General features: G+C 43.9%; 1 protein-coding gene across 2 annotated transcripts; it reads right to left on the bottom strand.

Annotated features, from left to right (window-relative positions):
- YBX3 (Y-box binding protein 3) lies at window positions 1-26137 on the bottom strand. Of its 2 annotated transcripts, XM_086714079.1 has the most exons (10): window positions 25676-26137; window positions 21643-21706; window positions 20558-20591; window positions 17979-18068; window positions 16314-16436; window positions 11435-11638; window positions 5277-5374; window positions 3275-3446; window positions 2472-2571; window positions 1-566 (listed from the first exon to the last, which is right to left on the bottom strand). In XM_086714079.1, exons 1-9 carry the CDS (start codon window positions 25938-25940, stop codon window positions 2506-2508), a joined length of 1116 nt encoding a protein of 371 aa, XP_086570205.1. In that variant the 5' UTR covers window positions 25941-26137; the 3' UTR covers window positions 1-566; window positions 2472-2505. The 2 variants fall into 2 exon arrangements, with proteins under 2 accessions (XP_086570205.1, XP_086570204.1); XM_086714078.1 differs by lacking the exon at window positions 11435-11638 and having other exon boundaries at window positions 25676-26131.
- Between the last annotated feature and the right edge of the window lie 1146 nt (window positions 26138-27283).

The raw sequence follows: 27283 nt of genomic DNA, 5'->3' as shown, positions 1-27283 counted from the left end.
TTTCCTTTCAAGGGTAAAAATTTTATTTTTGAGGAACTCCATACTGCACATTTTTAGCAAGTCACGTAAGAAAGCAAAAATGTTATCCTCCCCTCATCCTAGAAATAAATAAGAAGGGCATAAAATTTCTTTTTAAATCACGACACTTGGAAGTTTAGCACCAGCATCCAAAATGAACAAAAAAGGGGGAAAAAAAGCATTTACTATATATTTCAGATTTCTTTGGTTGGGGTTCTCCCCATGTGGTATTAATATTTCTTCTTTCAATTTATATTACCAAAACAGTAAAAACCAGGAAAAAAAATATAAACCTAGTGGTTGCTGAAACTGGGGAGGTTGCTCTCTCGTCTTGTGTGCAGGCATTCCCGGATCTCAGCTGGCTAGGAAACTTGGCTGACATTTTCCTTTCATAGTTGTCTGTTTCATAAAGGATAGTAAACGTTCTAATGTCCACATCTTGGTCATGACTCTTCCATGTTATTGCTTGCATGTCTCTTTGGTGTTGGTAAGGTCACGGTCTGCTCTGTGCTTTCTTTTTCTAATGGTCATTAATTTCCTTAGGTCACCTGGAAAAAAAATGAAACCAAACTCAGAGTGACAAAATGACCAAGAGTTTAAGAATAAAAAGGCAAAAAGTATGCTTTTCATGTAATTCAGGAGACAGTATTTCAGAAGGTCTACACATAATCTATTCTCGCATCTACAGATCTGTAACCCTACACATTTAATACAACATTTGTGTAAACCAGAACATTCAGTACATAGTAAAAATTTTATAGAATTATATGAAAGCGGGTGTCTGAGGGGCTCAATCGGTTAGGCATCTGACTCTTGACTTCGGCTCAGGTCATGATGTCACAGTTCATGAGACTGAGCCCCGAATCAGGCTAACAGCGCAGAGCCTGCTTGGGATTCTCTCTCTCTCACCCTCTCTCTCCACCCCTCCCCTGCTCATGTGCACTCTCTCTCTCTCCAACATTTCTTTTAAAATTATATAAAAGAAAATTACCATCAGGACGCCTTTTCAAATAAATGATACTACGGCATCCATAATTCTTCATAATTATTTTGGTGGTTGCACAATATCTCCTAACGTGAACAAACCCAACACTGAGCCACTTCCCAGCGTTAGACAAATTATAAATAGTACAAATATTTGTTGCCCTGTATTTTGGATTATTCCCTTAGAAGCAATACCCAGAAATAACGTTACTAAGTAGAAGGTTATAGCCAAATGACTGATACATATTTCTAAGTCAGTTCATGCAAGCAAATTTAAATAGGGAGTTTATTTCTATGATACTGTCCACACAACCTAGAGATAAAACTGAATATTCCCAGCACAGCAAATGTCTACCTGATGGAAGGCTGTGAGTTCTACAGTCTCTTTTAACTAAAAGCATATTCTTTATTTAATGCAAAGGACAACAACCAACAAATATTCAAAAATTTAAGCCCCAGGAGTTAGTAGGTGAAAAACCCAGAAAGAAAACAACTATGGCTTATAAATCCCTTTAGGAGTGGCTCTACAATTGGGTCAGTCTAGTTCTATTTCTACCTCTATACTGAAAGTTTCCAAGACCTTTACCAAGAAAACAGAAACGCAGGAAACATCAATAAAGACAAGCTAACCTTTATGGGGAGGTTATGCTTCACCACGCCCTGATTAAGCACCTTACACGTGTTATCTCACTAAATCTTTGCAACAACACTTGGTGAGTAAGTCTAGTTGGTATCCCTGTTTTACCAGCAGCAGACATTGCTGGGGCAGAGAATAAACAAACTGCTCAGCACCACCCAGCAAATGAGCAGTGGCTCCCGCACTGAGTACATAAACCTCTTGGCTCTCGCTCATTATACTGCACGGCCTCAAAATCAATTATGTTAGTTATCAAAGGGAGAAGGGAAGAAAAAAATACTCTAGTTTATTCTGTAGATCGGTCTCCTGTTCAAACTGGCCACTAGGTGTCACAAAAGTAAAACTTTCAAAAGTTAAGAGGTATTAATATTAAAAATTATGTCTATAGAGAAAAAAAATGACCATCAATAACTGTCAAATGCTTATGCCCCCCAAAACCTAGCAAAGTAAGGTCAAATCCCATATTTAACCACTAAAACTGATCTTTCTCCGGAGTCCTAAAAGGAGAGGACGGCTGATCCAGATGAACCACAGAACTGGCTCAGACTGAAATCAACAATACTTAAAATATCAGGGGCGCCTGGGTGACTCAGTGGGTTAAGCGTCCGACTCACGTCATTAAGCTCAGGTCATGATCTCATGGCTCGTGAGTTCGAGGCCCGTGCCAGGCTCTGTGACGACAGCTCAGAGCCTGGAGCCTGCTTTGGATTCTGTGTCTGCCTCTTTCTCTCCCCTTCTCTCGCTCATGCTGATTCTCTCTCTCAAAAATGAATAAACATTAAAAAAAAAAAAAAAAAAATCAACTCAAGGCCCGGGCTGCCCGAGCTCTTACCTGCTGATGGTGAAGGTGCCTGGGGAGCCTGGTGTTACTCGGCACTGCTCTGCTCGGTGGCTGGAGCGGGGTTCTCAGATGGCGCTTCGCCTGCCTTGGTCTAAGTAAGCCACGAAACAAAACCACAGTCCGGAAATTAATCGACCCGGATGACAATGGAAAGTTCAAGACTAAAAGGTCTCAAAAGCTGGGATCTTCCTGCTTACGAAGATAAATCACTCTGCAAAAGTAACTATTCTTAAGTGGGAGTCAAAATTTAGTATCAGAGAAGAACGGCCAATAAATGGCAACTAAACACCACCACTCTCCGCAACAAAGTCTCTGATACACAATTGCTTTTAATGCTTGCTTAGAGAGAGCTTCCTCTCTGTAAATGCTGTCCTACGTTCGGAGAGCCTTCAACATTTTAATTCTGAATCTCCATTAGTATGCATAATCCTTTCAGAGAATGATAACTAGTTGAACTCAAATGTTTGTTTATGTTACGTACAGGGCATTCTTTCTCCATAATATATAGACGCATAGATCTTAACTAAAATATTAAAAATATTGTATTATCTTTCATATACAGATTATATAATAGAATACCTATAAATGCTATATACATATTACCTTAATATATAAATAGTAGACATTTATATGATTTGCAAATATAAATACATACGTAATATAATGATAACATAAAATGTTAAATGATTGCCAGTTGGCAGGTTATCAAACCACACTTAGGATGGAATACTAAATAAAGTTTGACGTGATTAAGGATGATGTGGCAACATCCCCTTCCGGCTGGTTGGATTTACCTCTTTGCCATCTTGTGAAGGAGCATTAGGAGGACGGGGGCGCCGCCTGTAGTTGTATGGGCGCCGGTATCCACGGCGAGCAGATGGCTGGTTTGAACCATTGGCCGCTTGTTGGTTCTCTTTATCTTCAGCCTCTCCAACAGCTGGGGCAGGTCGGGGGCGAGGAGGGCCTCTAGAGCAGAGAATGCAAAAGAAAAGAGAACAGTGCAACAGGACAGGGGGCCGCAAGAATAATCTTTACTTTTGAAGGTTAAGAAGTCAAGTGATCGGTATTTATTGCTAGAATACACAGGCTTGGGGCGCCTGGGTGGCTCAGTCGGTTAAGCCTCCCTATTTTGGCTCAGGTCATGATCTCACGGTTCGTGGGTTCGAGGCCCATATCAGGTTCTGTGCTGACGGCTCAGAGCCTGGAGCCTGCTTCGGATTCTGTGTCTCCCTCTCTCTCTGCCCCTCCCCCGCTCACACTTTTTCTTTCAAAAATAAACACTAAACAAACAAAAGAAAAAGAATGATACACAGGCTACTGCAGCAAATGGAGCAGAGATTTTTGTGGAAAAAAGCCTATTTTTCCACCATTTTCCCTCTTCATCTGAATACCTATTTGTAGTGAATAAACACACTCTGGACACATATCATGGTCCTGCCAGGCACTTGACAGGCACAGATAGTAAAATCTTAAAAGAAGAGTGGCTCCTGGTACCTGCCCTCCACGAACTGAGTTTAGTGGAGCCTGGAGGGATTAAACACGGAAGGAACTCTAACATTACTTCGTGCCAGAGTCTGTGCTGGTATGTTTTTGGGTTAAACATTTAATTTCAATGCTAATTCTGTACATTGGATTTCTAGTGAGAAAAATCAAGAGGTGTTGAGAGGTTAAGTATTTGGTTGGACCGTAGAGAAATGCTGCTTTTTACAGGTCGAAAAAAGTCAAATGTAACTTTCCCAAGATCACACAGCCAGGGATTGACCGGGATGGAACCACTGTCTCCTGTTTTTGTTAAGGCACTTCTGTGAAACCTCTTATTTTGGAAGTTCTTAGTATTTAATCGTTAAGAGTCATTATGTCTACAACTGGAATGAATCCTGTGAGGAAAAGGACACAGACTGGCATAAATCCTTTCCCAAAATAATATATTCTCCTTTCAATAAACCCATGTTGCCAAACCTCCAGGTGGTATAAATATCGATCAGGAGTGAAGGTCTACTTTCTTCACTTACATCAAGGACCAGGAAAAGGAACAGGAAGGCTTATGACACAAAGAGCTTTAAAAGGTTCTGAGGGAGTCGAGCTCAGTTCAGTTTTCACAAGGCACAAAGCACAAAAACCTACTCCTTCACTAATATGAATACCATTGGTGGTGTAGTAACAGTATCTAATATTTACTGAGGGCTTACTATATATACACCAGGTACCATTAGCTTAGATTCGTTAGTATTTTTAAAAACTGTAAAATATTCCTTAACGTCCATTTTTATAGACCTGGTAAGTAAGTCTTAAGAGTCCAGGAACCTCCCAAAGGAGACACAGCTACTAACTTCAAGGTGGGAACGGACACACAATTTGATCTGTAGCCTGACTCAACCCCCAGACTGCCTTGGTGATGGGACTATTCAGTACCCCACATGCTGGCTGGCACTCACTTCCTCCTTTCTCTGGCACGGCCACTGACCAACGACCCATCAATTAATTTTCTGTTTGTTTCATTCAATAGAACAAAAAAATTAATATTCATCTATATACCGTATCACAGCTAACCCATACAAACCAATGGTTTTGCACAAGAATACCAAAATATTTTGTTAAATAGGGGGGACATGTCCCACGGCCGTTGGAAAACACACTGCAGAGTCCCTCTAATCCTTAGACCTCCAGTCGAAGCAGCCACTTCTTCCAATGGATCTTCCAATAATAGATCCGTACAACAGGCCCCCCAACAGTCTCATCCATTATGCTGTCTCTCTCAAGTCCTTCAACTGGCTGTTAGGGAGCAATGTCACATACCTCCGGTACCTTGGGCGGTAAGTTGGGTTTCGATGAACCGGTCCCTGAAGTTGCGTTCCCTCTGGGACTCCCTCCTTCATCTCTCCAATTTCACCAGCCTACAAGAAGGCAGTCAGAGCCGAAAGTCAATGTCATACGACCAGACAGAAGAGACACAGAGCACACAGTTGCATTCAGATTTTTTTTTTTTTTTTTTTAATGTTTCCTTATTTTTGAGAAAGACAGAGCGTGAGTGGGGGAGGGGCAGAGGATGAGGGAGGCACAGAATCCGAAGCAGGCTCCAGCCTCTGAGTTGTCAGCGCAGAGCCCGACGCAGGGCTCGAACCCACGAACCACGAGACCATGACCTGAGCCGAAGTCGGACACTTAGACGACTGAACCACCCAGGTGCCCCATCAGATTTTTTTTTTTAAGTAAAAAGTAAAATGCTTCATAATAAAGCTGAGAACCCTCAACTTTAACAGTGAACTGTTCAATGATTTAGATCTTTGTGAATGATAGGAAAGAAAAACTTACTTCTACTACAACAGTCTTTTGTGTCACAGAGCTCTTAGTCTTATTTGATAATACTAATTTAAACACTTTGAAATGTTTCATTCATCTCTTACCATGAAAAAAAAAAGAAAAAAGGACCCATTATTATAAAAGAAAAGAGAATGAGGGGCCCCTGGGTGGCTCAGTCAGTTAAGCGTCTGACTTCGGCTCAGGTCATGATCTCGTGGTTTGTGGGTTCGAGCCCCGCATCAGGCTCTGTGCTGACGTCTCAGAGCCTGGAGCTGCTTCGGATTCTGTGTCTCACTCTCTCTCTCTCTCTGCCCCTCTCCCCTGCTCATGCTCTGTCTCTCTGTCTCAAAAATAAATACAACATTAAAAAAAGGGGGGGGGCGGCGCCTGGGGGGCTCAGTCGGCTGGGCGTCCGACCTCGGCTCAGGTCATGATCTCATGGTTCGTGGGTTCGAGCCCTGCGTCGCGCTCTGCGATGACAGCTCAGAGCCTGGAGCCTGCTTCGGATTCTGTGTCTCCCTCTCTCTGACCCTCCCCCGTTCATGCCCTGTCTCTGTCTCAAAAATAAATAAACGTTAAAAAAAAAATTTTTTTTTTAATAAAAAAAAAAAGAAAGAAAGAAAGAGAATGATATGCTACATTTGAGCAATGAGAATCTCTTCCCCCTTTCAAACTCAGATCCACTAATTCTATGAACAGGGTATCCCTTCAACCATTAATGGTTTCTACATTTAAACGTTTTCCCACACCTTTTAACACCTTCGCTTCTGACTGCTTCCTTCCATCTCTTTGCATTTAATCTTTTAAAAAATAAAATCATACTTCCTTGATAATAAACTTATTTCAAACTGGGGGTACAAAATTTATTTACTGTGGAACTTCCAAAGGAAAAGACAACTAAAAACAAACAAGAAAACCCACCAAACATCTCCAAAATTCTTTATAACACAGCCACATCTTAACCTTTTTTTCTCAACACTAACATCTTTTACTTCTCCATGTTACACTAGGAAAAGAAAAGCCAACAGCAAAGGATTTCCACATTCTTTCACTCTCAAATCTACCCACCTACGTGTTTGCTGTCATTTTCTTCTCTCTCCTAACCCTGGGTAAGTGGTCTATGCTCATATCCAAAGCCAACCCCTCTCTCACCTCCTAGAACACTTAAACTCTCTATCCCTCCTCCCCTTCACTGTATACTTTTCCCCCTTCTCTACTCCATCATTTCCATCCAGGTGCATAAACATGCTGAAAGGGCACCCATCTTTTGCAATTCTTACAATATAATCACAAACTTACAAAACAGTTGGAAGTACAAGATCTAATCCTCAGGCCCGGTTCAAGTATCACCAGTTGTCCCAGTAATGTCCCTGATGGCCAAGACCCATTCAGAACCATGCCTTGAATTTAGCTCTTTGCCTGAAACAGTTCTTCGACATTTCCTTGGCTTTCGTGACCTTGACGCTGTTAAAAATTAGAGGCCAGTTATTTTATACGCTATCCTTCAGTTTGGGGGTTGTTTGGTGTTTCCTCATGATTTAGCTCCTGTGTATCTGGCAGGGAAGCCATAAAAGTCACACCGCACCCTTCGCATCGCATCCCGTTGGGCGGCAGATGGTTTCAATTTGTGCCGTTACTGACAACGTTCAAGTTCAGAAGTAGTTAAGGTAGTATCTGGCAAGCCTACTCTGCTGTACGTTTACTCTTCTCCTCTTTGTAATTAGTGAGGATTTGGAGCAGTACGTTCAAAGTGTGTAAATGTTTCATTCCTCATCAAGTTCTCAATATATCCATTTATGTATTTATATCTGCATAGACTCATGGTTTTCTATTTTATTCAATGAGTTATAATCTGTTACTATCATTACTGGCCAATGGGAACCCTTTCAAACTGGCTCCTGTCCCTCTGACATGTCTCCAACATTCTTTGAGTACTTTCTTGCGTTTTGGCACAACAAGATGTTCCGGGCTCATATTGTACTTTCTCTGGCCCAGCTCTGAAATCAGCCACTTCTCCAAGAGAGCTTCTTTTTATTGGAGAATGGTATTTAGAAACAAAACACTGGAGGACAGGTATGCTCAATGTTATTAAGGAGTCACTGATTTCAGGCCATTTCTGGAGACAGAAATAAGGAACACACATATACAAATACATATATGCACACACACAGCATGAGTTCCACATATATAAACGTGGGTATATGTGTGTGCACGTAGAGCATACTTGATCTGTCCACCTATAACGGCTTTCACAAAGTTGTTGGTGAAGAGAGGGCTTGGGAGGCCAGGAGAGAACTCACTACATCTCAAAATCAAACAAAAACAAAAACCCTGTTCTGACCCCATAGCCTCCTCCCAGCTACTGCCCCATTTGAGTTCCTTTACAGACGAAAGGAAAACCACCACCACTAACTAACCACCACAGAAACCTCCTCAAAGGAGAATACGAGACCTCTTCTCCCTCTCTTGAACTCATGCTAATCAGACTTTTGCCCTTACCGGACCACTAACTCCCAAGTTACCAACAACAGGAATCCACTCGCAGTCTAACTCCCTCCTCTCCTCCTCAGTATTTGACACGGCATCTCCTTCTGGAAATATGTTCTCCCTATCTGCTCCATCTCATCATCCCAGACTCTTCATCTTCCTCATCTTGGAGGAAGCTGGTGTGCCCAGGACTCAGTCCTAGGATCAGTGTTCCACCTACACCCACTTTGGAGTTCATCCCATCCTGCGCCAGACCTTTCAAACTCGCACCTGGTCTCGTCTGCCCTCCTCAGGCTCTCTTCGGCCTCTGTCCCTGCCCTTCCCTCGGCCATTCATGGCTTCTCCCAGGACCTAAAAGACTCGCTCCCTCGCTTCACGTAGGTCTCTTCTCAAACATGAGCCCAAAGACTTTGTAGCCACCTTATCTAAAATTACACCTTCCTAACCTGAGCCGCATATTCCCTCTTGGCTGTGTTTTATTTTTCTGCCTACTTACTTCACATCTCCACTTGGAGGTAAAATTTAACGGGGGGGGGGGGGGGGGGGGGGGCGGGGGTCGCACGGGGGGGGCAGAGGGGGAGGGAAGATCTCCAGATGGTTTTCACCTTTCCCCTAAACCCAATCTTTATTGTTTTCCCGTATTTGCTTAAATAAAAAACCACAGGGGTATCTTTTACGCCTCGCACCACACATTCACTCCATCATCAGATGCCGTCACGTCTAGGTTTAAAATATTGCCAGAATGTGACCACTGAGCACACCCCCACTGCTAGTACTCTCATCCACGGCAGGACCATCTCCGCACAGGGGATTATAGCAGCCGGTCTCTCCCACGTCCACTGCTGCCTCCTGTGGTCTAGCTTCCATAAATAGTCCGATGGGCTCCTAAATATGTCTTCCCTGTTGAGATCCCTTCACTGGCTTCTCATCACATTTGGAGTAGGTCAGCAGTCCTTATCAGTCTACCAGACATGCTCTATCTGCTCTAAGACATCGCCCTAATCTCATGTCCTACCCCCCTGGGCCTCACCCACACTGTCACCACAGGAGCCTCCCTTTAGTTCTCTGAACAGGCCAAGCTGCTGCTTCCTCAGGAACCTTGATCCACAAAAAGCAGACAGGAAAAGCAATTAGCATGTGTGAAGGGCTAGAGTTTACTAGAACTGTGGAACGGGAAGAGCATTAGCAGAGGCTGAGTTTGAATCCAGTTCTACAACTTTCTGCCGCAGGACCTTAGGTACAAGTTGCCCATTTTTTAGAATAGGCAAATCTCTTCATTTGTGACAACACCAACAAAAATATGGAAACCACTGCCAATTTCATAAAGCTACAGGGAAGACTGAACGAGAACGGATTTCAAACGTCTGCCACTTCGTCAGTGCCAAATAATTCATGCTCCCTTTTCTCTATCATACAGTTCTTTTCTCAGAGACGGCAAAATGTTGCTATCGGTTCAGTAACCGATTCGACTTAATTTCCAAGCGGAAATTAAATTCAAATTAAGCTAGATAGGTATTATCTTTGAAAAACCAGAAGTCGTGTGGTCACTGATGTATCATGCTATATCATGTCCTTTGTACAGAAGGGAAATTCTATTGGTCTGTATATTATCATTTTTTCCCCCTGTTGTGTCAGTTTTGGTTTTTATACAGTAAAAAATGTTTCCAAAGACTTTTCTATTTGACCTCAATATTTAACATCCTAGAGATCTCACTATACTTTTAAACCATTAGCCTAGCTATTATGGAAGAGAGTTTTAGGGATTTTCATTTGATGCTCCTGATTGCCTTAAGCAGACTTCTTTAGTGTCTGAACATCCAAGCATGGGATGTATTAGAAAGATTCTAAAAATACTGAAGGAATCTAAGGACAGCTTTTATTTCATATATGGAATGGGTAAGATAGTCAGCTCAAGTTAAAACAACTCCATGTGATTATCAGAATAAGCACATGTTTTTCAAAACTAGTTTTCAACCAGCTTCTGCAAACGATGTTCTACATAGCACTGAAGAATCCCTTTGCTCTGAACCTTCAATTCCTAAGGTAAAATATACTTTATTTTAAACCACATAGCAAAGAATCGTGTTCTCAAAAAAAGATACGTGTGGATGTGCAAAATACTAAGAAAGATTATTTCAGGAAAGTACTACTAATGCCCTAAAAATAAATGTGTATTACAATCTCCCTGACTCTTCCTGTTCTCATTTCCTAGAAGCCCAGAGTGCTGCCCTAAAGAAACCTACTATGCCCCATGTACCCAGTCTCTCCATATATGCAAGTCTACTCGTTATTTTTAGCACATTCGTCAGGGACAGCTGTTAAAGAGTAGAAGAGAAATAACAAGAAGCAATGTAGAAAGAACATAGTCATGCATGATGGGATAAGAGATGGGTAGCAAAGAACAGACTGAACATAATGTTCAGTCAAAACACTTCGTGGAAAAACAGAAAACAAAAACCAAGGACACTAAGAGGAAAAAGTTATAGCTAGTGGTAACAAAAAATCATGTCCTATGCCAAGTTTTCCAAGTTTCTTGGGGAACTGCAGAGTTGTTACAATGTTTATCGATTATAGGTCAGGTTCACAATAGCTCTGTCAGTATTTTTCAGCAAAAAAGGAGAGTAATAACTCATCAACAATCCCCATCTACAACAGGTTTTCTTACTAACACTATCTCACGCAAATTAAAAACTCTATAGATTTCCTCTGTCCTAAGACACCAAGCTAAATATCTTCGCCTTTGATTTAATCACCATGACCCCATGGAAGAGGCACGTTATTATGCCCGTTCAATGGATGAGAATTAACTCAGTTTTTGCAAAAGCTCACAGACTCAAGTTGGCAGAGACAAGATTCAAATCCAAGTCTGCTGACTTCAGAGTTCAAAGTCTTAAAACGCATAACCACCTGTCTCTCTACTTTAAACTGTCCGTGTTCCCCAGGGCGCCCAATTACGGGCATGGCTCCTGTGGTTATGCTTTTGAAAATGTCACTAGAATGGCTGCTCCGAAAGAGCAGACTAAAGGCCTCGCCTCACAGCTTTTGGAGCATCAGGAAGCCACAAGCAAGGTCTGATTTCCGGCGGCTGGTGTTGGAGGAGGAGGAGGAGGAAGAGGAAGGACGGAGGGGTGAGGACGGCTGAAGAAAAGTCCCAGGTGCAATTTTACCTGCATTCTGTTGGGATGGGGAAAGACCCGTGAGCGACGGTCAAAGGTCTGTCCCACGTGGTAAGGCGGGAACCGCCTCCGGTACTGAGGGCGATACTGGGGGCGGCGCAGCTGACTCCGGGCCCCAGAGAACTGCCCGTCAGTGGCAGGGGGGTCAAATCCTTCACTGCTGCCGCTCCCTTCCTCCTCCTCCTCCCCAGCGTACTAGCAAGCAAAGAAACAGAGATTCAGAAGAAGTTTCAGCAAGGACAGAACCAAAGAATACTGCTCAGGATGAATATCACCAAAGGAAAAACAAAATCTCCCCCAAAGGGAATAGTCCCCTCTATTATACGGACAAAATGCATTTAGCCCAGGTTATCGTGTCATTACCTGGGATAAACTACATTAAGATTAAAGTAGATCTGGGCAGATAAAATATTAAGAAGCAGAAAAGCAAAAGCAATCAATCTATAATGAATTGACGAGTCATCTCATTAGAATTGGTGAATAACGGTGGGGCTGGGGAGGGTGTCTGGGTGGCTCGGTTGAGCGCCCTGCTCCTGACTTTGGCTCAGGTCACGATCCCAGAGTCCTGAGATTGAGCCCCACGTAAGTCTCTGTGCTGAGTGTGGAGCCTGCCTCACGTTCTCCCTCCCTTCCTCCCTCCCCCTCTGGTCTCTCTCTCCCTCTGTTCCTCTCCCCCACGCATGCTCTCACTCTCTCTCTCTCTCAAAAAAAGAATTGGTGAATCATCAGTTGAACAACCAAAGAAAACATGTACAAGGTTGTTAACAGTTTAATAGCTCCAGCTAATGTGTGTCTCCCAACATCTGCCATCCAATGGGGCAGAGTCAGGGCAAAGCAAGAAAAAAAACATTGTGTGGTGTTAACAGTTTTGTCCTAAGAGTCCTACCTTCCTAGAGCCGTTCTCAAAGTGTGGCTGGGGTCTCCAAAAACCTTTCAGAGGCGGGGGGGCGGGTACCCAGTTCAAACGATTCTCATAATGGTGCAAGGATACTATTTGCCCTTTCCACTCTTATTCTCTCATGGGTATATGGAGGCTCCAAACAGCCACAGGGACACAGAGCCTCTTAGCTGACTGAATGCAGAAGGAGATACGAAAGCCCAGCTGGCTTCTATTAAATCAAGTAGAGACCTGCAAAAATATGAAGCAACACCACTCTTCTCACTCAATTCAAAAACCTAGCTTTCAGGGGCGCCTAGGTGGCTCCGTCAGTTAAGTGTCTGACTTGAGCACAGGTCACGATCTCACGGTCCGTGGGTTTGAGCCCTGCATTGGGCTGTGCTGCTTCAGATCCTCTGTCCCTCTCTCTGCCCCTCCCCTGCTCTCTTTCTCTCAGAAATGAACGTTAAAAATATCAAAAAATAAAAATAAAAGCCCAGTTTTCATTAAAAACGTTATTTATATTTATGTGTAATGAGCTTATTTACAATCAATTAAATATCTCTTAAATGTCTGCTCTAATTGCTAACAGATATAAACACACATAAAACCTCTGGGGTCATCGATAATAATTAAATATACAAATGGGTCCAAAAACCAGTAAGTTTGAGAACCACTGACTTACAGCATGATTTTCTTTATAGGCTTTGGAATAAAGTTTTAATGGCACTTTTATAGTAGTAAGTAATAGATACAGGCAGTTTCTAAATATAGGCCTTATTAACAAAGGAAACTACCGACCCCACATTTTTTCCTATATTTAAGCTACTATATATCACATACTAATATTTTATATAAAAACATAAATAGCCAAACATCCCTCAAAGAATTTATTTCAAATCTTACACTAAAGGATATAGATATGCGAATACAAAAGGCAATCAAGGGAAGTAATTATAGTTTTCAAAAATGAATAAATTAAAAACTAATAAAATAATGACCCATTTCTTTTGGGGGTGAGGGTATTTAAGATTTAGAACACTCCAGAATCAGCCACACGGGCAACTAAATTCCCAAAAGGTGAAAGTTTCAGCTATCGCCTCCAGTAATTTCAGAAAAATCCAGCCATTGTATACTACATAAAACCTGTATCAGCTACAATCTACAACTACGTAACACAGATTAGCATAAAAAAGTAAAAAAGAAACATTAGCATAGAAATCATACACCAAAATAGTAAGTGTGAGACTGCATTATTCTTCTTTTTAGGCTATTCTATACCTTTTTGAGTTTTAAACAGCCAAATCTTGCATTAATTATGTTTCCAAATAGGAATAATGGCACCACCCTTGCCAAACATGCTGTTGAGAGATAGTCAATAAGCTGTCAGGATGTCAGGACAACCCAATTAAAAAAAAAAAAAAAAAACCACCTTCATTTACACGTACTTTCAGAATTTTGAAAGTTTTCTAAGTAGCTTTCACACGCAGGACTTTGCAATTTCCAGCTGAGGAGGAAAGTCTTTAAGGAAAAACTGCTAACGTTTTTCTACCACTTTTACTTCTGAATTCACGTAATAATCAAAATCCAGTTGCCCCTTGAACAACGACAAGGTTAGGGGCACCAACGCTGTCAAAAACCCATGTGTTCGAACTCCCCCAAAACCTAACAACTAAAAGCCTGCTGTTTCCTGGAAGCCTACTGACAACATACAGTCAATTAACACCTATTTTGTATGTTACGTGTATGATACACTGTATTCTTACAGCAAATTAAGCCACAGAAAAGACAATGTTATTCAGAAAATCATAAGGAAAATACATTTATATTCATGTACTGTATTTACCAAAAAACACCTGCTGTCAGTGGACCCACACAATTCAAACACGTGTTATTCAAGGGTCGACTGCCATCACAACCAGAGTTCTGTGAATCTGATGAACTTGGAAAAGTTAACATGCTATATAATAAATGCTACAGTAGCTCATTCCTACTCGCCACCTCCAGCACAGGTTTTTATTAACAATCAAACAGGAGGGGCGCCTGGGTGGCTCAGTCGGTTAAGCGTCCGACTTCAGCTCAGGTCATGATCTCGCAGTCTGTGGGTTCGAGCCCCGCGTCGGGCTCTGTGCCGACAGCTTGGAGCCTGGAGCCTGTTTCGGATTCTGTGTCTCCCTCTTTCTCTGACCCTCCCTGTTCATGCTCTCTCTCTCTGTCTCAAAAATAAATAAATGTTAAAAAAAAACAAAGAACAAAAAACAATCAAACAGGATAAGGGGGGCACCTGGATGGCTCGTCAGTTAAGCGTCCAACTCCGTTCAGGTCATGATCCCAGGGTCGTGGGATCCAGCCCCACCTTGGACTCCTCACGTTGGACTCTTCACTGACTGTGGAGCCTGCTTAAAGTTCTCTCTCCCTCTGCCCCATCCCCATGCATGTGTGTGCTCTCTCAAAAATAAATAAACTTTAAAAAAAAAATCAGTAAGATAAGCAAAACATGGGTATGAAAAATACAAAACTAGATGAGGGGATGGGAAGATGGGTGAAATAGGTGATGGGGATGAAGGAGGGCACTTGTCACGATGAGCACACGGTGATGTATGCATCTGTTGGATTACTAGATGATATACCTGAAACATGTTAATGTAACACCTATGTTAACTAACGGGAATCAAAATAGAAACTTAAAAAGAATAAAAATAAAATAGCAATAAAATAAAGAAAAATACAGAAAGAAAAATAAGAGGTCATCAGGTAGCTGATAAAAAACCAATCTGGAGGGCGGGTGGGGGGGTGGGGCACGTCTGGGTGGCTCAGTCGGTTAAACATCCGACTCTTGATTTCAGCTCACATCATGATCTCACAATTCATGAGATCAAACCCCGTGTCAGGTTCTTCCCTGACAGGATGGAGCCTGCTTGGGATTTCTGTCTCCCTCTCTCTCTGCCCCTCCCCGACTCATTTGCATGTGTGCGCACTCTCTCTCTCAAAAGTAAATAAACAAACATTAAAAAAAAATCAACTTAGGCAGGGTGTGAAGATGACAGAATGAAGAGGGAAAGCATTAAGGTAAGTGGAAAGATATAAATCTATCAAAGCATAATAATAAATCATTCTCATTTTGCAGACTTTCTTTTCTGGTGACATTTTTCAAAAGGTTTCCTCGGATGATACGCAAAGTCATAGTCTAGGGCTCACAAAGCATCTCGAGTCTTATTCTGTAAGTGCCAATCCCAAGTACTAATTCTAGAAACCTCAAAAAAGGACTCAAATTTAAGAGGCTCCTCATGACCACAAATGAATGGGATTCTTTTTGGGTGCCTTGAGCGTGCTTCAAACTGAGCCTTCTAAGTAAGCTCCAGACAGACCCGGTTGTAAACCCTTTCGCCTGGATTGTTACCAATCTAGAGAACTAAACATCTGGAGTATCACTTACTGCTTCTTTATTTTAAAATAATGGGAAAATGCTACGCTGAATAAACCAGCTACTTAATCGAGGTAAATTAATACTTCTGCGGTCAGTGCTGGGTTTTTTGCCTATTCCTGAGCTGTCCCCCATTCTCCTTGCCAACCAAACACTTCTTTTCTTAGAGGTCAACAGTGCTCGTGCCAAGAGATGAACCGCTTTGGGCCAATCATGGAAATCCCGCTCCCCTTTGCCAGTGAATGCCACATGACCAGGTTCTGGCCAGATAAAAGAGCCAAATAAAGAGAAAGCCCTTTTGACGACCCTGGCACAGCCTATCTTAATTAAGCCCTCCCTCTTAAAAGATAGTTGTCTGTTACTTGCAGCCAAATACGTACAAACGGATACAACTTCTGAATGGCAAATTTCCAAAGAGACCCGTGGCTGTGGATGAATTCTGGGCACTACAAATTTCCCTTCCCAAACCAAATCATTCTGTGCCTCCGGGAGGAGATACATTTATCTGCTGCAGGTATGTATACTTCGTTTTACACGTGAAAACTCTTTTGGGCACTGAGACAACATACATTACGGGGAGGCCCACGGCGTCTGCCATAGTAGCCACGTCGGTAACGGCGCCGATCAGCAGCGTAACGGCTCCCTTCCACGGGAACGCCATCCGGTCCAGTCACATTGGCTGCTTCTGCACCCTGAGAAAGAAGACAAACACAGACGGCCTCAAAATCAAAAGAAGCTAACTCAACTAACCCCTTTCACCCATGCCCCCCATAAAAAACCAGCCTGGGACAATCAGAATGTTTAAAGCTGGCAGAACGTACCCACAATTCCTACCGTGATCTCAAATACTCACCCAAGTCTTAATAAGATCAGCAAGGTGCTTGGTGTCCTGATTATAAATGTAGTTTCTTTGCTCACACAACCTAAACTCTCCCTTCTTGTTTGGTTATGCTAACTTCAAAAACGGTATGTACCTCTTTAAAGAACACACACCAGTAAATGTAATGCGATTGTGAAAGAAGTAATGCTAGACCAGGAAGAATATTTCTCCATGGGAAAAAAATTAGATGTTATCATCCTAGAACAACGCTGAAACCTAGATTATTCTAAGAGGCACTAAGAGAACAGCTCTTCATGGGCTCGAGTGGCTCTGTCCAGCACTGAGCTATTGAGAGGGAAACTTCTCCCATCTCGGCAGCAACAGAAGAGTCCTGGATTGAGTAAGACATCGTTTCCACAAATGTGGTGCCGCTTTAGACCGTCTTAGTATCCTTCAAACACACTCAGCGTTCTTATTCTCTTACAGACAAAGAGATAAAATAATGCTTCAAAAACATAAAAAAAAAAAATCAGACAAAAGAGATTCAAAAGAATATATTTCACATTCAACATCTATTTGTAAAACCTCAAGTTCTGAAAACATATGAAGGTGAAATTAACCTGGCAATACAAAATTTTAAGAGTTGGATGGGATAACAGAGATCATTACAGGTCAGCATTTGCTGGTGGATGATTTGAAACTCCAGGTTTGCAACACAGCTGAGGGATCACATTAGTAAAGAAATAATTTAAGTTTCTGTATTAAATAAATGTGGAGCCTGGGTGGCTCAGTCGGTTAAGCATCCGACTCTTGATTTTGGCTCAGGTCATGATCTCTTTCTGCACTTTCATCGTGGAGCCTGCTTGGGATATTCCCTCCGTCTCTCCCCCCACCCCCCACCCCACCCCACTCGTGCTCTTTCAAAATAAATAAATAAACTTAAAAAAAAAAAGATATCTTTTTCCCCAAAGCAACTTTTATCTGTTTGTAATACTATAAGTGTTATGGGGCACCTGGCTGGCTCAGTCTGTGGAGCATTTGACTCTTGATCTCAGGGTCATGAGTTGGAGCCCCATGTTGGGTGCAGGGATTAAAAAAATACTATAAAATTTTAATCTACACTGGAATATACATTTGGTACCGAAATAAAATACATCCTTTAACTTTTGAAAAATTAGCTTCTCCCTCTATAACTAAATAGGGCTCTTCATCATTTATTGAGAAATTACAACCTCCTTTTATAATCAATCAAAGAACATTTATAGCGGTATTCAGTAATCAAAAATTTTCTACTTAAAAGTCACTTCTGTCAAAAATCCAAAATAAGGTTAATTCATAAGGGGCTGAGAGACCACTCACTATGCAAGAAAACCGTATGCTAGCACACTTCGATACCCAGCCACGATAGTCTCACCTTCTCCCCCTCAACCACATCGAACTCTACAGTTTCTCCATCTCCTACACTGCGCAGGTACTTCCGTGGGTTGTTCTTCTTGATGGCAGTCTGTCAAGAGAACAGAAAATTCTAAATGAAGAGTATGTCAATATTGGCCACAGATTTCATCTCGCAAGTTTACTGCATACAAGTTTATTACTTTTTGAAATTACTCTCCCACTCACCTGGATCTTCAAAACAGTAATAAAAAACGAAACAAAACAGAACAAAAACACAGTAAAACTATGTTCCGTGTTTTCTTAATTTGTGGTATCCTTTGAAATTCATCTTGGTAGGTGGATTCAACGGCATGTGCAGAGTTAGTACCCACCTCCGTTACAGCCTGATCATGAAATTGGAAATATTAGTTCCCTCAGGCTATTAGGCATCTAAGATTTAGACTGTACCTCTATGGGTGAGGGGAAAGGGGGGATGCCTTCATGAAGTCCTGCTTAACACACATATATTTTTTATTTTATTTTTCTTTTTAGGTGGAGAAACTATCTACAGACAAGAGAATCTCAAAAAGAATTTTAAAAGGAGCGAAGGAGAGGAGGGATGATGAAGACTAGAGAAAAGGAATTTTAAAATGCCAGGGGGGATAAATACACCTGATGGAACACACACAATTACCTCAGGAACGAAACATTACTGATAATCATAATCTGGCCTCTTCTCCCCCTTCCTCCATTTTATGGAGAAGAAAAACAATGAAGCTGGTAAGGGATTTTGCTGAAGACATAAAGATACAGCCTGCGGGGGGGGGGGGGGGGGGGGTAGGCAGGGTGGGTAGGGGGAATCCATATCCCTGCACTGTATCTATATGATATTTATCCAATACTTTCCCCATCACACCATTTGTATCTCACTCATCCCTACACATTCTGTGATAATACATTAAAAGTTTAATGGAGATGCTCTGCTGCATGAAACACCTGCACCTCAGTATCTGCGTATGAAAAGGCCTCCCCTTTTCGGTCAGTGGCGGGGAGAATAATTCCTGCAAAGAATTTCCATTTCTTTAGCTGGTATCTCTAAATAGTTAAAGGGGCTCTGAGTTTCTATGGAACTAGGTCAACCTTATTTTATAAAGCGATTAGGCATGTGTAATCCAGCCCTTCCCTTACTCTGAGTGGGAGGGAGGAGGGGAAAAAAAGGAGCCAATGCCACAGAGACCTCACCCACGGAGGAAGAAAGGCGGCTCAGGGCAGGATATCGGCGCGCAGTTAGCACATTCAGCCATTCCAAAAACAGCCCCTCCCTGCCGGCTCGTTCCCTTTTTCCTGTTCAACGGGGCAGGCCTCAACACATGGAGGTGACTCACCACGCAACCTCATGGGGGCTGGAATCAGGTCATAGACTCGCAGGCTAATGATGCTGGCCACCAGGACACAAACTTGTGAGGTCCCTATAATGTAGCTGTCAAACACAGACTGCTTAACCCCAAAGGTCTACCCATTAACCTCTAGGTATGAGAAGCAACACTTTCTTTCAGTCTGTTTTAACTTTAAAGGTCACTGGGTCTCAACAACAACAACAACAACAAAAAATCTCAGATTATCTAGGCACAACTGAAATACATCCAGTCAAGCAGAAACGTAAACAGCAGAAACCACAATAGAGAGCTTAATCTTAGATATTACTCTCCCCAGTCACCACTCCCACCCCAATTCGCCCACAACCCAAAACAGAAGGAAACAAAACCAAAGAAAACCAGATGCTGCTTCACAGAGCCCTGCAGGTAGGTACTGGTCTTAGTACCTGACTCTGTATTTTCCTGTTACACACTAAAGCTCCCCACAGACTTGAGACAGTTGGCTGGAAATTAAATAAATATACAAAAGGAACAACGAGGGCAGGCATCTCTTCTTTTAACCTGTGTTGTAAAACAAGTCCAGGCTGCATAATGAAATAAAGAGCATCCTAGGCCAGGAATGTAAAGAAAGACAAAGACATCAGTAGCCAAGAAGCCCATGGTTCCCATATTTTACCCATCTCCTACATCTCCGAATCCAAAGGGATGTGGACCTTTTGACCCGGACATGTGCTAACCATGCCTCATTTTTACAGGAGAGAGGATTATCCTGGGCATTGGGGAGTTTTCTCATGTCCTGGCTACACACACCCTAACCATCTGCTTTGCTGCGCTATTTACTTCAAGTCAGAGCCACTCGGGGAGAAGAGCTTTAACCAACACCCACCCAGGCAAAAGCCACATCAGTTCCAGCCAAACACGGAAGGGGAACCACAAAATCAGGAAAATAAGATGGTAACACGGGAACAGAGTTCTGCTAAGGAGTCAAAGGCTTTAAAGATTAGCAACTGGTCTGAGTATTACTTCGCTCGACTGCAAAAATAAAAGGCTAAAATGATGGGACAGAAGAGTTTATCTGCCGATCTTAAAATGTGCAAGTGTGCTCTCTTGCCAGAATAAAACCGTGCAAAACGTTTAGAGTGGAATGATGGTTTACAGGACTTCATCTTGGAAACGGGACACGAGCAGATCACAGACACCCGTCTCTTCACACAGCAAACGTAGCATTTATTATCCCTCTTACCTGATGTACAAACACATCTTCTTTGGTGTCATTTCTGTTAGAAGACAAAAAGTTCACAAATGAAAGTACTAGATATGGGGAAAAACTTAAAAGAACAGATGTTTTATGAGTTTAGATCCCAAGACCTCAAAAAAAGGCAACATACATCTTTGTTTCTCCTCAACTTAACTCAGAAGTCCAGAATCGGTCCCTGGTAAAAAACTTCCAAACCTGCAAGATCCCCGTCATACTCCTCCATATTACCACAGTGCTTAGATCCAAGTGCACGGAATCTACAGAAACATCCCTTCCCTCTCATCGCCTCCTAAATCACGTGGAATGTAATCAGAGCCCGAGATTTCCTTCCCAGTAAAAAGCAAAGCAAGACAGTAAAAGGACAGGGCACAGCTGTGAACTAGGCTCTCCTTACACTGAAACCTAAAACAGCACCCTCCCCACCACCCTGCCCTAACTCACCCCACCCCCCCACCAAATCAGATAAGGAAGAAATTAAGGAATCTTTAAAGGGGGGGGGGGGGGGGCAAAGCGAATGACTGTATCACCTAAAAACATCACCAGACTGCCAACAGTCCACAGCTGCGTTCTCCTTCCTATAGGGTTAGAAGCTACCGTCGTTTAAAGAAAACACTATACTTTCTACGCAGGACTTGGGCCAGACCTGGGTTACAGATCTAGCTCAATTACTCACTAGCTGTGTGACCCTGGGAAAGTTGCTTAACCAGTCTAAGACTCCATTTCTCCATCTGTGAAATTACAGATAGGGTCTCAATCGTCCTAAGGCCCTTCCCATGTCTCTTTTATCTCCCTCACCTTCAATTTTCTTTTAATGACTGGATGTTTAAAAACATGTCATTTATCCATACTCTGGAAGTGTATTTTAATTCATATTTAATAACCACTAGCTTAGAAAGGAGAATGGTCACAGTGCTTACAAATCTTAAAACTTACTCCAGCCATCAACTGAAAACAAAATGAACAAAAAAACTTACACAAGCCATTTAAAAAGTCTGGTCAAGGATCTATAAACTGCTGGTGCCACAAAGCAAGCATGCATTTAAAACATGTACGGAGATACAAGCACGTACCGATTTATGAATCCATATCCATTTCTGACGTTGAACCATTTAACAGTGCCAAGGACTTTGGTGGCTAAAATAAGATTAAGCAGATAAATTAGTATCTGACCTACAAAGAGATAAAGCTCATATCACTAAGGTCTTGATAGCATTATATAAAGCCTAAACATACCCGAGGAAACCATTAAAGGCTTAATTCTAAAATATATTAGGAAAAGAAAATGGAGCAAGGGAAGACACCATAGGAAAATGCTTTCCAGAAGCCTACAGCTTTCTTCCTCGTTAAAGGTTTCAGTACGGTCATAAGGAGTGGTCGGAAAGTCTATACATTTCTGCAATAACTCAAATTGAAAGACATCACGGAAAAAACAAACAACGTTCTTTACGATTAAAGTTTTCACATGGAAAAGTTTTGCCGGTGCCAAAGAAGGGTCTAATGAAATGAGAATGTAGACAGACGAACAAGGTCAAGTACCAATGACCCTAACACATCACTTTTGCACTTTGAGATTAGGCAAACTTTAGTAAGTGAAATAGTAGCTCCCTGTTACTAGCTAATCTACAAAGACATAAAGTAGCTTGTCCAGCCGCCAGATGGGGGCCTATCAGAGGAGTCAAGAGTAATAATAGAACTGATGCTGTCTCAACCCGTTCTGTACTCACCACCCCAAGACAGGAGGTAACAGGCCTTTCCAAACCATAGTGATGAATTTGGGCTTCTGTTTCATTGTTTACCCTGCTCCCTGCAGTTGGGGAGAGTCAAACTCATCCTTTTTTGGGTTTTGTTTTTGTTTTTACAAAATCTCCCTCTTTAACTTGAATGTCTCTACTTCCCATCGCTGAGTAGGGCCCTTTCTGTACCATGTCAGACTTCAACAGAATTGAAGAGGAGGAATCTAAATGAACAGGATGGTCCTATAACTTGTACTTCGTACATTCATATTTATGTCAGCCGTCAAGTATGATTTAAGAAGACTCCTTTGAATCACTTGTGAATGTCAAATTCAGAACCTCTAGGAAATGCCTATGTCTAAATTCAGGAAATGCATAAAGCGATTATCAAGACTCAATGAAACAGGAAATCTGACAATACAGTACCTAACAACAACAACAAAAAAAAAACGCTTAGAAGAGAATGAAAGCAACAGCATTAACTGTTACTAGGGCTGCTTCTCTATGACATACAAACTTTATAACTTCCAAGGATAAACAATGAGAATTCAGTTTTCAAATTTAAGACTAAACTAGTAATTAGGACTCGTTTTGTTGTGGACAGAGCCAGTTCTGAGTTTCGCTATATTGATATACTTAAGGAAGTATTTTAGCTCTCTTTGTAAAAAGAAAAAAAAAAAAAAAAAAGGAAAGAAAAAAAAAACCCAGCTCTATCTATGCCTCCAAAGTCATTCAGAGCCCATCACTGACTGAGCAATCTCCAGCTCTAATTCCAAGTGAGGAAGATCTTTCCAACGAAGAGACTGAACCTTTGGAATGTTCGGTTTTAAACCATTTAATTAGAAATTAGAAGGTCAAGGAAGAAAGAAAAAAAAATTATGTTTTAGATCTAAATGTACACAGAGGAGCCCATTTTTGATAAACCATAGGCTTTTATGTCACACTTTTAAGTTATTTCAAGTGATAGAGTTTTTGTGCCTCCTGTCATTTGCCCCAAAATTAATAACCTAGGACAATATAAAGACAGGAACTCTTTTAAAGGAATAATCTTGATTAGAAAGGCAATACTAACAGAACAGCAAAAAAAAGATGAAAAATGGTTTTCAAATCTAACTTCAAACCAGGCTGAAGGCTATTTTGACTCCTCAGTGTAGGTTTTTAAATTTTCCTAATTCCACCAACACTCCCAACAATTTCACAGGGTCAAACACATTCATGCACACTTCTTGCTTTAAAACCATACCCTCATGTCACATACACAAGGAGGAAGAGGGGACAGAGGAAGACCATATGGCTTCCATAATGTTTATTAGAAGGAAAGTTTTCTTTCACCCGGGGAAACCACTTTCTCCGGCCTATGGCTATCCACTGAGGCTAAGGACTATTTGTAGGAACTCAAATGAAGACTCCAAAACCAGAATTCCATTTCAGTCAGCACTGTGCCTGGCACATTTTAGGCACCCCTGTGTTTGCCTGGCAGAGGGAAGGAGATGGCAGGACACTCTGGGCAGGGACAGCCAGTGTTGAAATGTCATGTAGAAGGCCATCCTTCATTTTAAGAGTGGGGAGTTACAGCAGAAAGATACAAGACCACCAGACTCATCACCTGGGATGCGGAAGAGGCTTAATAGCAGTTGGTGGTGAAGAGAATTAATTTCTCTGTTCCGTTCATCTTTCAAGATGCCTGCTTTAGTTTAAAATCCAGCAGTTCAGTTGAGATCCAGAAGGGTACAAGGATCAAGGGAAAACCTGCAAAAGTTCCTGTCCACAAAATAAGTTACCGTTAAGAGTATATCTTAACTCTGCTTTGGAAAGCGGGAGGCTGTCTCACTCTGCACAGAAGTGCTCCCAGAAACATTTGTTGGAAACAATAATCAGAATACTGACTAGACTGAAGTACCCCTTTAGTCCAGCAAAATAAGAGCAAGTTGTGGGGTTTTTTGTTTTTTTGTTTTAATTACTATTATTTATTTTTTCTGAGAGAGAGAGAGAGAGCGCGCGCGTGTGCACAGGGGAGGGGCAGAGAGAGAGGGAGAGAGAAAGAATCCCAAGCAGGTTCCAGGCTGTCAGTGCAGAGGAGGGCAAGTTTCTCTCTTAACCTACACAGGTTAGTTTTAGCATGCCGCTCCCCAGCAACTGAGAAAAAGCCCCGGTAAAAAAAAAAAAAAAAAAAAAAAAAAAAAAACAAGCAAACCGGCCTCTCAAGGTAGGGAACATGGAACTGTTGTATTACACGCTCTTCACATTATTCGCTTTTCTTCCCACGAAATTGGGCAGGCAAGGCTCAGACAGATCAAACCCGCCCCGCCCCAAACACTGGAAATGTCTCCGAAGCATCCGACACCATCTCTTAACTTTCCTGTTTAAAAGAGCGACTGACATAGACACGAACCCTTTGGAGGGTTTCTTCACCACCCACCTGCTTCATAAACCCGCTTAAGGCCTCACAGGGCGTTCCAGAAGGGCTGAAAACGCTGAAGCAAGACGACGAAGCCAACAAGGACCACAGAAAACCATTCGAAGGCTCTGCCCGCACAAACCTGAACGAGACCTCTTCCCACCTGCTCTGCTAAGTTACAAGTCCCAAGATAAGGGTGTTCTGAACAAACGTCATACCCACGCTATCGACCAAGTTTTTTCAGCTGCTGCACCGAGCGCGTTCCCACAGTCCGGGAAGGAGAATACGCGTGAGCGACTGGTGAGCGCAGCAGTGGGCACGGGGAGGGAGGAGGACGTGGGACCGAGACCCAAGTTTCCCGGAGAGGATTGCAACACCCCTTCGCCGGCATGTGGCCGACAGAAGTATGGCGTCTTTCCCGTGCCCATGTGGGAAGGGCGTCAGGGACAGACACCTGAGCCTTCTCAGCAAGAAGCCTTTCCACCTTGCCCTGCCCGTCCCCCGGCCCCCACTTCCCCCGCTTCCCCCCCGCCGGGGGAAATCCTCCCCTCACCCCCGATCCCCAGCGAGGGCTCCACGGTGCCCGTCCCACGTGTCTGTCCCTCCCCTCCATCCACGGCCATCCCTGCCCTGCGTCCTCGCTCCCAGACCGCCGCTCCTTTCCTCTTTGGACCGAGGTAGCCCCCCCCCACTACGGGAAGGTGCCACAGTGCCTGCGCCTAAGGTGACAAAAGTCAAGACCCCAGCTCGCCGGCCCGGGACCGGGAGAGGCGCGCACCGGGCGGGGAGGAGCGCAGGGCGGCGCGCGCGCACCCGGGAGCCCCACAGGGCGGGCGGGCTGCGGCCCCGGGCGCTGGGGACCCCCTGCTGTCACTCCGGCGCCCCCGGTGGGAAACGCGGCGGGCGCTGCCCGCACGTGCCCGGCCGCCCGCCCCACTCGGAGCGGTCCCCACCCTCCGGGGCCTGACTCACCGAGAACTTTTTTCTCCGCGTCTTCACTGCCGGCGGGGGCTGAAGAGGCGGGGGCCGCGGTGCCCGTGGCTGCGGGGGCCGCGTCCCCACCGGGGTTTCCTGCGACGAGGGCGGCGGGCGCCGGGGCCGCGGCCTGGGGCGCGCCGCTGCCCACCGGGCTCTTGGGCGCGGGGTCCTGGGGGGCCGCGGCGGCCGCCTCCGCCGGAGCCTGCGGGAGGGTGGTGCTGGTGGAGGTGGTGGTGGTGGCCTCGCCCGCCTCGCTCATGCCGCCTCCTCTGCTCTCACTCGGGCACCTCGGTGGCGGTTGGTCGGCGGTTGGCGCGGCTGGAGGTCGCGGCGGCCGGGGCTCGCTCTCTGGGAGGCCGGTGGCGGCTCTCGCGGCGCAGGCGGCGGCGGCCGAGGTGGGGTCTCGCGGCGGAGGCGGCTCGAGCTCTCGGGCTGCGCGCTCGCTCTTGGGCTCCTCGCTCGATCTTACTGCCCCAAAAATGGCCCCGCACAAGTTTTTCTAGGCGGCGCACCGGCCGGGGAGGGAAGAGGGTGGGGAAAGTTGGCCTCGGAGTTGGGCACGACTCTCATTAGCATTTAAAGGCGCCCGATGCCCTTTCCGAGCCACCAATCCGCCCGGGACGGGAGCGCAGGGGCCGAGTCGAGGAGTCCAGGAAAGCCAGGCTAACTCCGCGCCTTGCACGGCAGCCTGGACTTTTCCGAGGAGCACGCGCCGCCGGCCCTTTGTTGGAGCCGGGCAGCGGGGCCCCGCCCCCGCAGCATCTTGACGCCTGAAACTGACCCCTGCGCGAAGGAAAACGCGGCTTCCAAGTTTCGCGGCGCTTCTCGTCCCCCAAACCCTTGCTTTTAAGCCCTTGCTGTGTATTCGTCCGACGTTTACGAAGCACCAGGAACTATTTCCGACACGACAATACAGAACTGAAACAAAAAAACTCTGCTTGGCCGTTTACCCCTGGAGAATAGTTTAGGGATAATTGCACCTGCAAGCCCCAGGTGAGGAAACTGAGGTGCAAACGTCAGAGAATCGATGTCCATATCAGAGCGTACCCCAATTTCATGGCGATAAGTAACGAGCCGCTGAAATGTGTTTAATACTATACTTGGGGAAGACTGAATAAATTCACATCCTACCGTCTGTTCCAATTGCATCTCTCAGCTGGCGAAAGCTTAAGCAACTGAGCCCTCTTAGTCTCAGGGATGAGAGGTACGGAGAAACAGATCACCCAATAAACGATATTCCCAGTTTGAGGAGTCCCCCCCCCCCCCCCCCCCCCCGGCTTTTAGAGAATCAGGCTAAACACACGGCCAGAGGGACAATGACCTGGACCCAGCGCCTATTTGGAATTTAGGAGTATTTCGTGTTCTGGGCCTATAGGATGCAGGCACACCTAGGTCTACATTCTAGTACTGCTCTTTCTTGAGGGAGTTTACTAGGACTAGGTATGCAGAGTGCATTTCCTCCTTTGAGGGAGTTTCTCAAAGGCACTCTGGGAAGTAGTTGAGATTATCCTATGTAACTCTCATGTCTAGTCCAACAAAAGCTCATTTTCTTCAGTTCCTAATCTCCTGAATCGTTTACCAATGGTTGCCCCCCCCCCCCCG

Source organism: Puma concolor, chromosome B4, assembly GCF_028749965.1.
Source record: "Puma concolor isolate L17-30 chromosome B4, mPumCon1.1.hap2, whole genome shotgun sequence".
Lineage (NCBI taxonomy): Eukaryota > Metazoa > Chordata > Mammalia > Carnivora > Felidae > Puma > Puma concolor.
The sequence above is the reverse complement of the archived record's forward strand: the minus strand, read 5'-3'. Positions and strand labels throughout refer to the sequence as shown.

Excerpts from the sequence above, each read along its gene's own strand:
- YBX3 (XM_086714079.1), bottom strand. The coding sequence starts at position 25,940 with ATGAGCGAGGCGGGCGAGGCCACCACCACCACCTCCACCAGCACCACC. Across the intron at positions 18,069-20,557 it reads AAGATGTGTTTGTACATCAG|ACTGCCATCAAGAAGAACAA; the intron begins GTAAGAGGGATA and ends TTCTCTTGACAG. Across the intron at positions 2,572-3,274 it reads CTTCACAAGATGGCAAAGAG|ACCAAGGCAGGCGAAGCGCC; the intron begins GTAAATCCAACC and ends TGGCTTACTTAG.